A 14,583-nucleotide genomic window follows, 5' to 3' on the forward strand; every position below is an offset into this window, starting at 1 on the left:
GGTGAGGGTGGGCTAAGAAGAGGAGCTTAAGATGCAGATTTGCATGGAGGCCCCGCCCTCCTCTGAGGCATCAGGGTAAGACAAGGCTGGGGGCAGGCCCAGTGCTGGGGTCTCAGGAGGCAGCGCTCTGGAGACGTCTCCACCATGGCCTGGGCTCTGCTCCCCCTCACCCTCCTCACTCAGGGCACAGGTGACACCTCCAGGGAAGGGGCCTCGGGGACCCTTGGGCTGATCCTTGGTCTCCTGCTCCTCAGGCTCACCTGGGACCAGCACTGACTCACTAGCGTGTGTTTCTCCCTCTTTCCAGGCTCTTGGGCCCAGTCTGCCCTGATTCAGCCTCCCTCCGTGTCCGGGTCTCCTGGACAGTCAGTCACCATCTCCTGCACTGGAACCAGCAGTGATGTTGGGAGTTATGACTATGTCTCCTGGTACCAATGGCACCCAGGCACAGTCCCCAAACCCACGATCTACAATGTCAATACTCGGCCCTCAGGGGTCCCTGATCGTTTCTCTGGCTCCAAGTCTAGCAATACGGCCTCCATGACCATCTCTGGACTCCAGGCTGAGGACGAGGCTGATTATTAGTGCTGCTCATATACAAGCAGTGCCACTTAACTACAGTGGTCCAAGTTCTTGGGAAACTGAGACGAAAACCTGCCCTGGGCTCTCAGGCTCCCTTTTTGCTCTGAAGATGTTTCCTCACCCAGTGCAACGGGCTTCCTGAAACACAGCCTTGAGAATTCTTCTTCCTCAGCAACTCTCTTTTCCCACCGTGAAATCCAAAGGAAACCTGCTCTGTGGTTTCTCATCCAGGACAGGGACAGCTTCCTTTTGCTTGTGTGTTGTGGTCCCTGAGTGGGTGCAACTCTTCCTAGCTTTTTAAATTATGGGAGAGTGACAATGAGCTCCCTGACTGGTGCAGTCCCTGCTGTTTTCAGGAACATCCTCATCCTAAATGCATCTGAATCTCCCACTGTGTGCAGACCAATCTGGACAGATGTTATTAGGGGGAGTTTCCAGAAACCACATCTCACTCAACTCTGTATCCACCACACTCTGGTGAAGATGCTTTTATGGTGCCCATCCTATTGGGTAAAGTCCACTCTCTACTCATGACAGCCATGTGTCCCATCTTCTGAACTTGGGAAATTGCCACACCAAACCCTCAGGCTCAGGGCCCACATAGGAGCTCAGAAAGACGCACTGGGAAATGGAGAAGAGATCTGCATCCACCCCTCAGTGGAGAGACACCTAACTAGATAACAAGATAAGGAAGTAGGTTTGCATGGTGAGTCTCCCCTTCTTACGATAAGAGAGACCTAGAGACCCCCTTCTCAGGTGTGCGCTCAGAGGCAGAACTCTGAAGCAACTCCACCATGGCCTGGACTCCTTTCCTGCTCACCCTGCTCACTCTCTGCACAGGTGATGCTTCCCAGGGCTCAACCCCCACAGCACCAGGGAACAGCCTGTCCCTGACTTTCAGCTCATCACGGCAGTGATGCAGGGTATGGCACTCTGAGAATGAGACCCTCATCTTCAGACTCACCTCTCCTGTCCTCGCTTGCAGGTTTTGTGGCCTTTTCTAAGCTGACTCAGCTGTCTGAAGTGTCTGTGGCTTTGGGACAGATGGCCAGGATCACCTGCCATGGAGAGGACTTAGAAAGCTATTATGCACACTGGTACCAACAAAAGTCAGTCCAAACCCCTAATCTCATTGTATACAATGATAGAAAGCTGTGCTCAGAGATCACTGAGCGATTCTCTGGCTCCTGCTCAGGGGGAACAGCCACACTGACCGTTACTGGGGCTCACGTTGAAGACGAGGCTATTTTTGTTTTTCTGGAGATAAAAACACATTCATAGTGACACAGACAGATAGGGAAGTGAGGCACAAACCCCATCACCATCTGTATCACTCTCTTTCTTAAGCCCCAGGAGTACTGTGGACAAAGTCGTGAGCAGGGTTAGCCCAGCTCAGCTGGATGTGTGACCCCCAGGCACCTTTCACTCTAGTCATCCAGGCAGGCTCTACAGAGGGTGGGTCAGGAGAAAATTTGGGGCTGAAAACGAAGCTGTCCTGGTGTTGTTTAGCTGGGTATGAATTGGCTTAAGATGACCTGACTGGTAGGACAGTCACAGCAAGATAACCATTGAGTAATCATGTTGCCTGGATTTCCTTTTGTTTAATGACCAAACCTAAGGTAGCTCTCTGGTCCAAAATGCCCTGGATTAGTCCCCTGTACTCCTCATTCTTTAACTGAGACCTTTGATCACAGCTGTCATGGCATCATGATGTCGTGAACAGAGAAGTCCATCGTAATGGCAACTGTGACATCAGGGGTCATTTACCCACTATCTACCCAAGGCCACAGGGAATCCTTGGCTTCTCACAGCTTTTTCTCACCAGAAAATGCCATTGAGTGCAGAGTACTGTGTCTTCCAAGGATGTGCCCCCTCCATAATGTGGTTTGGGAGCAATGATTGCCTGATGCCTAGATTCCAAAGCCATGCTTTAATTCAGGATGACCTTGAAGTGCCTCCTGCTGAGTGCTCAATTGTAACACATTCCCAGAAGAGCCTCCCACACTTATTTTCTGGGACTATATACCCGAACCCTACTGCATGGAATTCAACCTCTCAGAGTAACTTTCCAAGAAACCCAAAAATTAAAAACTAAACAACAAGAAAACAATATAGAGAGAAGAGTATCAAAGAAAAGCAAGTTGTACAAAGAGAGAACTCTGGAGTCTTCAAATATTAATAAGCATCAAGCAGCACATGTGTGGACGGAAACTCCATTTTCAGACAAACAACCGTCCAAAGACACTTGCGGGAACACTCCACAGAGCATTCTTTCTCTCTCTCTCTCTCATACACACACACACACACACACACACACACACACACACACACACACAAACACAAAATATGAATCCTGCTTGTTCCTACAGTCACAGAGGAAAGGCCTGAGTTAAGGGGCATGAGGTCGAATCCTCGGAACAGCTTTGCCTCAGTCCTGGGGAAAATGTCAGCCTAGACAATAGGCTGGTCTGGTCTCAACTAAGTAAGTTAAAAAGCAAGTTTTAAAAAGTACCAAGTTTCCGAGTAATTATACTAAATCCAAGAATAAAAGACCAAATAGACAGAGAAGTGCAAGTATATTCTAAATCCAACAAGGAAAAACTCAAAATGTCTAGCACCTATCAGATTTCCTTGCAAGAAGCAAGAAAATACATGCTATAAAAAGCAGAAAAGTTCATCAGTCCAAAGTCTCCCTGAAGTTGCACAGATGATAGACTTTGTAGGAAGAATACAAAAGCAATACTTATAACTATCTTCCACTTGCTCAAGAGGGTACGGGATTGATTGAACATGTTAAGTGGAGACACGGTAGACATAAAAAGATCAAAGTTGAACTTACAGAAATTACCTCTAAAATGTCTGCGATAAAAATAAATAAATAAATAAATAAATAAGGGCCAGGCATGGTGGCTAATGCCTGTAATCTCAGCATTTTGGGAGATCATGGTAGAAGGATTATTTGAGCCCAGGAGTTTGAGCAGCCTGGGTGACACAGGGAGACCCTGTCTCTACAAAAAAAATAACAAAATCAGATAGATGCGTGGTGCACACCCATGGTCCTAGCTACTTAGGAAGTGGTGGAAGAATTGCTTGAGCTCTGTAGGTCAGGATGGCAGTGACCTGTGATCATGCCGCTGAACTTTGGCTTGGGTGATAGAATAACACCCTGTCTCAAAAAAAAAAAATGTCTGAGAATAATTGTAGATTAGCTCCCGCAAAATAATAGATTACTGAACCTGAAGATATAACAATGAAGCTCTTCAAAATGAAACACCAAAAAAGAGAAGATAAAATATTATACTGAGCATCAATGAGTTTTACGATATCTTCAAGGAGCCTTAATGGTATAATTAAATGAACTAAAGGAGACAAGATTGGTGGAGGGAGAGGGACGGTACAAAAACCACTTAAAGAAATAATGAAAAACGTGCAAAATTTGGTGAAAACTATAAACTTATGATTTCACATAGTTTAACAAAACCCAGACACCCACACACAAACACAAACACACAGACATCATATACACAAAAAAACACACACATAAAGAAAACATCAACACCTGCCATAATCAAATTGCAAAAAAAACAAAAACAAAAACAAAAACAAAAAAAACTGTGATGGAGAAATGCTCTTAAAAGCAGCCAGAGAGAAAAGACATGTTTGATGCAGGTGAACACCATAATGATGAGAGCAGCTTTTCCATTAGAAACAATACAAGCAAGAAGGCAGTGGAGGTACATTCGTAAAACTTTTTAAAACTTACTGCGCACAGCATTGTACATATTCAGTGTAATCCCTATCAAAACACCAATGTCATTCTTCACAAAAATAGAAAAAAAAATCAATCTTGAAATTTGTATGGAATTACAAAAGACACTGAATAGCCAAAGCAATAGTGAGCAAAAAGAATAAAGCTGCAGGTGTCACACTACTTGTTTTCAAAATATGCTACGAGGATATAGTAACCCAAATTATACTATACTGTTTTATAGTATAAAACAGACACAGACCAGTGTAACAGAATAGGAAACACAGAAATAATCCATGTATTCACAGACAACTGGTTTTTGCCAAAGGCACCAATAACGTACATTGGTTAAAAGACAGCCTTCTTGGTGCTGCTGAGAAAATTGGACATTTACAGGCACAAGAATTAAAATAGACCTCGATCTCTCACCACATACAAAAGTGAATTCAAACTGGATTAAAGACTTATATGTAAAACTTGACACTATTAAACTACTAGAAGAAAACACAGGGAAAATAGGGAAAATGCTTCTGGACTTATGTGTAGACAAAGATTTTATACCTAAGCTTTCAAAAGCACAGGCGACAAAAACAAACATAGACCAGTGGAGCTACATTAAACTAAAAGTTTCTGCACAGCAAAGAAAACAATAAGCAAAGTAAAGAGACAACTTGTAGAACAGGAGAAAATATTTACAAACTGTTCATCTGGCAATGGATTCACATATAGAATAAGACAATAAGACAAGAAAGCAAAACAATTCAACAGCAAAAAAAAAAAAAAATGCCAAATAATACCATTAAAAAGAGGTCAAAGAATTTGAATAGACATCCCTCAAAAGAAACATACAAATGGCCAAAGGGTGTATTTTTTAAAATGCTCAACATCACTAATCATCAGGGCAATGCGAATCAAAATCACAATGAGACATCATCTCACCCCAGCTAGAGTGACTATTATCAAAAAGACAAAACATAACACATTCTGGCAAGAACGCAGTGTAAAGGAACTCTTATACACTGTTATATACTGTTGGTGAGAAGGTAAATTGTAAATTAATACGGCCATTATGAAAAACATGATAGTGTTTCAGAAACACTAAAAATAGACCATCATCATACAATGCAATAATCCCACTACTGGGTATTTAATCACAGGAAAAAATGTCAGTATATCTAAGGAATTCCTGCACTCCCACATTTATTGCAGCACTATTCATAATAGCAAAGCTACAGAATCAACCTGTTTTCATCAACAGATGAATGCATAAGGAAAATGTGGCATGTATACACGATGAAATACTTTCCAGTCATAAACAAAAGAATGAAATCTTATCCTTTGCAGCAACATGACGGAACTGGAGGTCATTATGTTAAGTGAAATTAGCCAGGCACAGAAAAACAAATGTCACGTGTTCTCTCTCATGTGGGAGCTAAAAAAAGTTGATCTCATGGAGGTATAGTGTAGATTAATAGTTACCAGAGAGGCTGGGAAGGGTTAGGGGTTGTGGGGATGAGGGGTAGTTGGTCAATGGGCACAAACATATGGTTACATAAAAGCAATAAGGTCTATTGTTGTATATCACACAGCAGAGTGAACATAGTTAACATAATTTATTGTACATTTCAAAATATATAGAAGATTTAAAATATTCCCAACATATAGAAATGACAAACGCTCAAGGTGATGGATATCCTAAACACTGATTCGATCCTTACATACTGTATTCATGCATCAAAATAGCACGTGTACCCCATAAACATATACAATTATAATGTACCAGTAAAACATGTTCTTTAAATTAAAAAAAACTGTCAATTCTGAATTCTTTACTCAGTGAAAATATCTTTCAGAAGGGAAGGCAAAATAAAATGGTTTTAACCATAAATATACTTGCACTATTCATGACCTGCAGACACACACTATAGAAAATAATAAAGAACACTTCTCAGATAGAAAATCATACTAAAGATGTGACTCTGAATAAAGAAAACAAAAACATCAAATATAGTAACTACATAAAAACATATAGAAATGGTAAATAAACATAGATATAAAAGACTTAAATTACATTACAAAACAACTAGACTTAATAGACAACTATAGAACAGTCCATCCAACACAGCAGAATATATAATAATCTCAAGTGCATATGGAACACTCTCCAGGGTAGAACCTGCAAAAAAAAATGAGTACCTTAAAAAAATAGAAAATCTATAAAGTATATTCTTTGTGTTACTTCACTCTTGTATTGCTATAAAGAAGTACCTGAGCTTGGGTAATTCATAAAGAAAAGAGGTTTAATTGGCTCATGGTTATGCAGGCTCTACAGGAAATCTGGTGCCAGTATCTGCTGCTGGTGAGGGACTCAAGAAGCTTACAATTATGGTGGAATGTGAATGAGGAGCAGGCATGTCACATGGTGAGAGTAGGAGAGAGAGAGGTGGAAAGTGCCACACTCTTTTAAACAACCAGTCTCACATGAACTGGGAGCAACAACTCATTGTCATGAGGGCAGCACCAATTTATTCACGAAGGATCCACGTGGCCCCATGACCCAAACACCTCCCACTAGGCCCACCTCAACACTGGCAGCTACATTTCAACATAAGATTTGGATGGGACAAATATTAAAAGTATATAATTCCACCCCTGGCCCACCAAATCTCATGCCTTTCTCACATTGCAAAATGCAATAATCCCTTCTCAATAATCCCCCAAAGTTCTAAGTTGTTCCAGCATCAAGTTTAACATCCTAAGTCTCATCTGAGACTAACCTCCTGTCACCTATGAGCCTGTAGAATCTAAACAAGTTATTTACACCTAAGATGCAATGGTGGTACAGGCCTTGGGTAAACATTACCATTCCAAAAGGGAGAAAACAACCAAAAGAACAGGCCCCAGACAAGTCCTAAACCCAATGGTGCAGTAATTAAATTTCAAACTTCCACAGATCTCTAGGGCATGAAAAGAATTCAGCCAAGCTTTTTACTAAGGCATCACAAGGGTGAACTTTGCTCCAGTTCCCAATAACTACCTCATTCCATCTGAGACCTCATCAGCCTGGACTTCACTGTCCGTATCTCTATCAGCATCTTGGTCACAACCAGCTGACCAGTCCCCAGGAAGCTCCAAACTTTCCCTCATCTGTCTGTCTTCTTCTGAGCCCTCTAAGCTCTTCAAACCTGTACTTTTTACCCAGTTCCAAAGCTGCTTTCACATTTGCATTATCCTTACATCAACAATCTACTTTTGGTACCAATTTTCTGTGTTCTTTCATTCTTGCATTTTTATAGCACCTTTATAGCACTGCTATAAAGATGTACCTGAGGCTGGGTAATGTATAAGGAAAAGAGGTTTAATTGGATCACTGTTCTGCAGGCTGTATAGGAAGTATGGTGCCAGCATCTACTTCTGGTCAGGCCCTTAGGAAGCTTACAAAAATGGTGGAAGGTAAAGTGAAACCAGGCATGTCACATGGCAAGAGAAACAAAAAGAAGAAAGAGAGAAAGGAAAGGAAGAGAGGGAAGGAGGGAAGAAAGAAAGAAGGAAAGAAGCAAAAAAGGAAAGGAAAGAAGCAAAACAAAAGGAAGAGGAAGGAAGGAAGAGAGAGAGAGAAAGAAAGAAAGAGAGAGAGAAGAGAAGAGACGAGACGAGACAGGGAGGGAGAGAGGGAGGGGGGGAGAGAGGCAGGGAAGGAGAGAGGGAGGGAGGAAGGAAGGAGGGAGAGAGAGAGAGTGAAAGAAGAAAGAAAGAGAGAGAAAGAAAGAAAAGGAGAAAGAAAAAAAGAAAGAAAGAGAAAGAGAGAGAAGAGTGGGGAAGTGCCACACTCTTTTAAACAACCAGATCTTGTTTAAACTAATGGTTAGAATTCATTCGTTATTATGAGGACAGCAGCAAGCCAATCATGAAGGGTCAGCCCTCATGACCCAAACACCTCCTACTAGGCTCACCTCCTACAGTGGAGTTCATCTTCCAGCATGAGATATGGAAGGAATAAACAATGATATCATCCTCTGAACACTGATATTGAAATATAAAAGGTATTATATAAGAACACTGTGAAAAGCTGCATACCAAAAATTAGATGAAAAGAAAAAAATCCCTAAAAACATAAAAACTACTAAACTGGTTCAAGGAGGTATAGAAAGTCTGATTAACACTATAACAAAAGTTTAAATTAGTCATTGAAACCTCCCACAAAGAACGGCCCAGGCATGAAGGGTTTCATTGATGAATACTATGAACTGTTTAAGGAATTAATAATAATTATTCATAAACCCTTCCAAAAATATAAGAAAGGGGAACATGAGCAGCTCATTCTATGAGGCCAGAAGTATGCTGATAACAAAAACAAAAGACATGAAAAGTGAACTGGAGCACAACAGCCTCTATGAAAACAGATGCAAAACAACCACCCTTCAACAAAATACTAGCAAAATATAAAAAGGATTAAACACCATAACTAACTTGTATTCATCCCCAAAATTCAAGGGATTCTTAACCTATGGAAACTAATTATTTTAATGCTCCATATTAAAATAAAGAATAAAACCACATGATTATTTCAACAGTCACATCAAATGTTTTCATGTAAGCAGACATGACTTCCTGTTGTTTTCCCATTCCTGTTAAAGCATCATAAAAGGCACAATTTGTGGTGCTATTGGATGGGGTGCTACTTCATGCAAACTGGACATGTCATGTCCAACCATGAATATACTTAGCCATAAATGCTAAAAGATTGTAATTTGGTGTCAGAGACTTGGTGGTCAGAGACCACTTCCTCGGCAAGTGATAAGTACAGACATCTGAAAGGATAACTAGGATTTAGGTAGGTGTTGGATAAGGAGGTGAGTTACACACAGAAAAAGTTTCACTTAAAAACTCATAGACGCTTGAACACAGAAGATGGCTCAATAGGTCTGAGAAATAAACAAAGTCCAGAATAACTGGAGCTGAATGGAAACAAGGCAAATGACATGAACCATCTGTTTCTCTCTCGACAACTCACTGGGGCATTGTCTCCTCCCAACATACCACCCACGTGGACTGTAAAAACATCTGTTCTTAAAACTTTCTTGTGCATCATGACAGCATGTAGCACCTGAATCAAGCTCAGTTAAATGAGGGCAGGACAGTCAACCACAAAACCCAGGTGGCCTAGGAAGCACATCAGGGAGACAAGACCTTGCTGTCAAAAGCAGAGGAAGTGAGATTTTCCATTGTGGCTAAGCCCAGAGCATATGAAATTTCAATGGGTACACAAAAACCATATAGGGTTTGGTTAAGCTGCAGATGCAGTCTTTGCAGGTTTGAATGGGGCCCCAGATTCTCCATGGCAAATAGCCTCCAGTTGAGGTTGATTGATGCTGGTCCTCCAAGGAACACACTTTGGGTGGCTTAGCTCCTATGCACCCTCCTCACTCATGCACGGCTGAAACTCACCTACATAACGCACCTTCTGAGAAGCATAAGTGACCTATTTCTCCTCCACTAATGTGTCTCAGTCCCTTTTGCTAAAAAGGAATATCTGAAGTTGGGTAATTTGTAAAGAAGCAAAGGTTTATTTGGGTCGTGCTTCTGATGTCTGTAAAGTTCAACAGTGGGCATCTGCATCCAGTGAAGACCTCAAACTGCTTCCACTCCTGACAGAAGGTGAAGATGAGCCGGTGTGTGCAGAAATCAATTGGAAACAGAAAGCAAGTTCTTTCCTAAAAATACTGCAGGAGTTTAATGATCATATTTACAAAGTGTTTAACACAGAGCCTGACACACCCTAGCTGCTCATGAGTTGGCAGCAATTATTGCTGATGTCATTCATGAAAATTGGACCTCAGATGGAGAAACTGCAGTGCAGAGAGTTTGAGAAGTTTAGGGACAAGAAAGACTTAGTGACTTAAAATCGAGTTCTAGGAACTGAGGAGAGCATCCCTGGGCATTTTACTGCCATCTTTTCCAATGTCTCAGAAACTGTTTCAATGTGACGTCAACCAGAGAGGAAAGCAGAAGGGTTTGCAGAACCAGGGACTACAACTTCATCCACGGGAGAGTGATGTAGTAAGCGGGTGGGAAGGGACAGCTGAGCTCATCTGAAGGGTGTTTAAGGTTTTCTGGCCCAGGGATCTTTGGCCATCTCTCCCTGCCCAGGGCCTCATTCTTCCACTGACCGGCAGGAGCTGGAGAGTGGCTTCTGAGTCTGGTTAGAGATTCCAGCAGCACCCAGAGGGGGAAGATATTGGAGAGATGGGTCTAAGGTCACTGGAGACACTGTTTGCTGCCTAGAGGGCTGCAACAGGCTCCTTGAAAAAAAAATTCAGACACTTTAGAGGAAAAAAAACACAGGATGGGAAGGCTCCTCACCAGGGGATTGTGGATAACAGAGACCAAAGCATCTACAAGGAGCCCAGCCCTACTGGAGGTGCCCTGAACACAGAGATCCTAGGGGTGTCTGTATTATTTTGCCAGGGCTGCCATAGCAAAGTAGCACAGCCCTATGGCTCAAAGAACACAAATGTATTTTCTCACTATTCTGCAGATGATGTTAGAATCTAAGATGAAGGTATCTACAGGGTTGGCTCCTTCTGAGCACTGGAGAATCTGTTCCATGCCTCTCCCAGCTTCTTCTGGCTGCGGAGGTGTTTGCTGTTCCCTGCCATGGAGGTAAATCACCCCAATCTCTGCCTCACATTCAAATGGAGTATTCCTCATGTGCGTGTCTGTGTCACAGTTTCCCCTTTTTATAAGGACATGAGTCGTGTTGGATTGGGTACGTACTCTGCTGCAGTATGACCTCTTCTTAACTAATTTCAACTGTAATCACCCTATTTAAATATAAAATCCCACTCTGAGGTCCTGGCAGTGAGGACTTCATTATACAAATTTGAGGGGCCTGAAATTCAAATTCCTAACAGTGTGTCTGCCATGACTCAGGCCTCTCCTTGGGGCTCTGCAGGTGGGATGTGCACCACCAACCTCTCAGGTGGGGCATTACCTGACAGCCCAGAAGGACCCCAGGCCCTCTGAAAAATGACGTCTCTCTCATCCACCTTGAGGGACATGTTTTCTGGCTGTCCTTCTCATCCTTTGCATGCTGACATGGGAGACATCATCTTCTGCTTTTTAAAGAAGGACTCCTTCACCTTCCCAATCATCCCAAGTAGACGCCCATGCTGGTTCCAGAGAATCAAACCACGGTGGGTTACGAGTTATATTAGCCACCAGCTGACAATATTCCCTGAATGTCCAGGATTCACCCATGCTCTCTGACCATCACCAGAGTGAGCAAATCTCTGATATGTGGGTAAGAGTTTCTCCCATGGGCTCCCAGCCGGGCTGTAAGTGAGGCAAGACCCCTTCTTCAGTGCACGGGGCTCAGTGCAGCTGCCTCCCTGACCAAGTCTTCCTGGGACACTAAGCTTATCAGTTTCTCTCCCCCAGGGACAGTTTTTGGTTGTCCTAAGCCTAGCTCAGCTCTGCTATGAACTTTGCATCATAAGAGCCCATTAAACACCCCCTTGTGCCTCAATGGAATAACCTGGAGTAAATAGTGTGAGGTGCCCCTGCTTTCTGCTCCCAGGGCCTCTTCTCCTCGGTGGCACCAGCACTGCCCTATTGACCAGCAATCCTCACCTGCCCATTCAGGCCTCTACACTGCCTACTGTGAACAGTCACAGATCACAAACTGATTGCCAAATTTGTGCAGATCATCTTGACAGTTTCTGTGGAACTGGGTGCCTTCTCATAGAACCAGGAAGTCACAAGCCAGGCCAGCTCTAGAGAAGCAACTGGGGGAGTAACATGCATCACAGCGCCTGGACACAACAAAGGGATTTTGCTGTAGTCCTACTAGGACACATCCTAGTGATGTCTCTGAGAACCAGTCTTGGTCCCTGCAACAGAAAGCCTACTAAACAGGACAGTAGGCTGCAAGGTTGGGCACAATTTGTGCCGTGTGTGAGCCATGTAGACTGTGCATGTGTGTATGTGTGTACATATGTGTACATGTGCATTTAGTGTTGCAAGGAAGGGTTGTGTCAAATGTCCCAACTCAAAACTTTTCTGTTCTCCTAAATTATCTGCTTCTATCTTTACTACCTTTGTACTATCATAAGAATAAGGATAATGATTAGGGTAGAAATAGGAGAAGGAATAATGTTTAATTATTCATTCTTATGTGTTTAATACATATCAAGCACTCTTCAAAACAACTCATATTTATTAAATCACTCAATACGAACTACTCCATGAGCCAAATATTGTCATTATCTCTCCATTTCCAGTTGGAGAATCTGTGATACAGATTTTGACACATGGGAAAGCTAAGGCAAAGAAAGGAAAAGGACTTTGCCCGATGTCAGAACTAGAAAGTGCCTGACCCAGGAGCAGAACCTGAGTCTTCCAGTCCCAGAGACCCTGTTCTTTAACAACAGCCTGTGGGCCTGTCACTGTGCTAATTTAAGGTAAAGCACTGGCATCTCCCTAAGACTCCAGAAAGTTCTCTGTACTTTTTGAATCAAGTAACTCATACTTGCAGTGATTTCCAATGCAGTAGGAATTCTCTGGTGCTGAGGAGTCTACTAGGAATATAATTTCAATGCCTTTAAAATTTTTCAGTAGCCACATTTTAAAAGTAATAAAGAACGGGTGGAAGCAACTTTCATACTATATTTTCTTTAACTGAGCTTACCCAAATATTATTTCAATATGTAATCAACATAAAAATATTGAGATATTTTATGTTATTTTCCCACAACCTTTTTGAAATCTGGTGTGTTTTACCCCCACATCACATCTTAACTTGAACTACCCACATTTTAAGGACTCAGAAGCTCCCTGGGACTCATGGTTGCTATATTGGACAGAGCAGATCCACATGAATGATGGTCCATTTGGATCACAGCCCCTGCAGTACTTACTTAGAACCATCTTGGGGCAATGGAGAGTCCTATGACCCAGAAGGCCTCCTTAGGGAAGAATGGCTGTTCCATTTTCCAACCAAAGTAGAAATATGGCGGGCTCTCAGAAACCAGGGAATTTTTACAATGTGTTTCACACTTCTTCCCTTCTCAAAGACATTGACTATAACTTCCAGTTCGAAGATAAATCTGAGCCATCAAAGGCATTTTTTTCTATTGGTCAGTGGAATGAATGGCAATGGTCCCTGTGAATTGTGCTCCAAGGATCCCTTTCTGTGGGAAGATTCTTAAAATAAAACCAACTCAAAGTAGGAAGTTATTGTTTATATGTAGATCTAGATGAAAGGGGGCTGATCATGAGGAATATAGTATTGAAGGTGAGTGTGTTGCTATTCTTCACAAAGGGCTATTTTTGCCTAACTCACAAGCATCAATCATTTTTATGAAGGTGTATTTTCCCAGAGTGGTCTTAGCAAGTTACATCCAATGCTGTATCTGGACCCACAAGCAAGGGTGTCAGAACTGACCTGCCTGAGTGGCCAGCAGGAACCAATGTGGAGACTCTGAGGTCTCCACACCACCAACCATGTCCAACCTCCAGTCAAGTGACAGGAGGAGTGGAAGCATTGGTTGAGAAGGGCTTGGAGGAGCTGCAGTGACATGCTCAGCCAAGTACAGGAGCAGGCATATTGGTGTCATGTGACCTCATCTTATCTCAGTTATCTCTTTACACCAAACTCCAAGGTGCAATGTGTGGAGGCATCTGTCTGTACCCATGGACACCTTGGGCTTCACACATTATTTCTATTTCTAATGAACCAGTGTCTTGTTAATGAATTCATTTCATCACATCCTTAGTAGTTCTAGGTTGGAAAAGCAATACATGTCTCTAAGATATTAGGTAGGAAATATTCTCCTGCCACTCGTATTTATTAAAGATAAAATGCTTCAGTATCTAACGTGACAGTTGTCCAAATTCAATACCCTTCACCTTGTTAGAAATGGAATCCTGATCCTAACTTGTCTGGAGAGGAGCCTGGCATGAGGAGCATGACCACACATCTGGATGTCCCCAGTGTCACTGCTAACACACGCTCTTTTGTTACTTGCCGTGAAGGCAGCAGAGGGAGCATCCACACCTTTGTCCCAAGGACTTGGAGGACAGTGCACCTGATTAAAAAATGCAGGGCTGTGATAAGTGGGTTCAGGGTCCTGGATGAGGGAAGAGAAGATGAGGAGGCATGGGGTAGGAGGCAGGGCAGGGAGGAGCTGTAAGGTCAGGCTCTGAGTATGGGTGAAATCCTGACTCCACTCACTACTCTCTGGGAGGATTTG

At 42.6% G+C, this 14,583-nt stretch overlaps 4 protein-coding genes and 1 gene segment (V, D, J or C); all 5 read left to right on the top strand.

Annotated features, from left to right (window-relative positions):
* LOC129395163 (immunoglobulin lambda-1 light chain-like) overlaps nt 1–14,583 on the top strand; it is a 735,232-nt gene that overhangs the window by 690,331 nt on the left and 30,318 nt on the right. The gene's annotated exons all lie outside the window — the stretch shown is intronic.
* The window catches only part of LOC134730083 (immunoglobulin lambda-1 light chain-like), a 266,743-nt gene that overhangs the window by 203,298 nt on the left and 48,862 nt on the right, over nt 1–14,583 (top strand). The window lies entirely within an intron of this gene.
* The window catches only part of LOC100977273 (immunoglobulin lambda-1 light chain), a 262,611-nt gene that overhangs the window by 196,096 nt on the left and 51,932 nt on the right, over nt 1–14,583 (top strand). The gene's annotated exons all lie outside the window — the stretch shown is intronic.
* IGLL5 (immunoglobulin lambda like polypeptide 5) overlaps nt 1–14,583 on the top strand; it is a 162,366-nt gene that overhangs the window by 123,076 nt on the left and 24,707 nt on the right. The gene's annotated exons all lie outside the window — the stretch shown is intronic.
* Nucleotides 145–585, top strand: LOC112438140 (immunoglobulin lambda variable 2-8-like). The segment is given in 2 exon segments: nt 145–190; nt 308–585. Coding segments are annotated over 2 exon segments (324 nt in total).

Source organism: Pan paniscus, chromosome 23, assembly GCF_029289425.2.
Source record: "Pan paniscus chromosome 23, NHGRI_mPanPan1-v2.0_pri, whole genome shotgun sequence".
Taxonomy (NCBI): domain Eukaryota; kingdom Metazoa; phylum Chordata; class Mammalia; order Primates; family Hominidae; genus Pan; species Pan paniscus.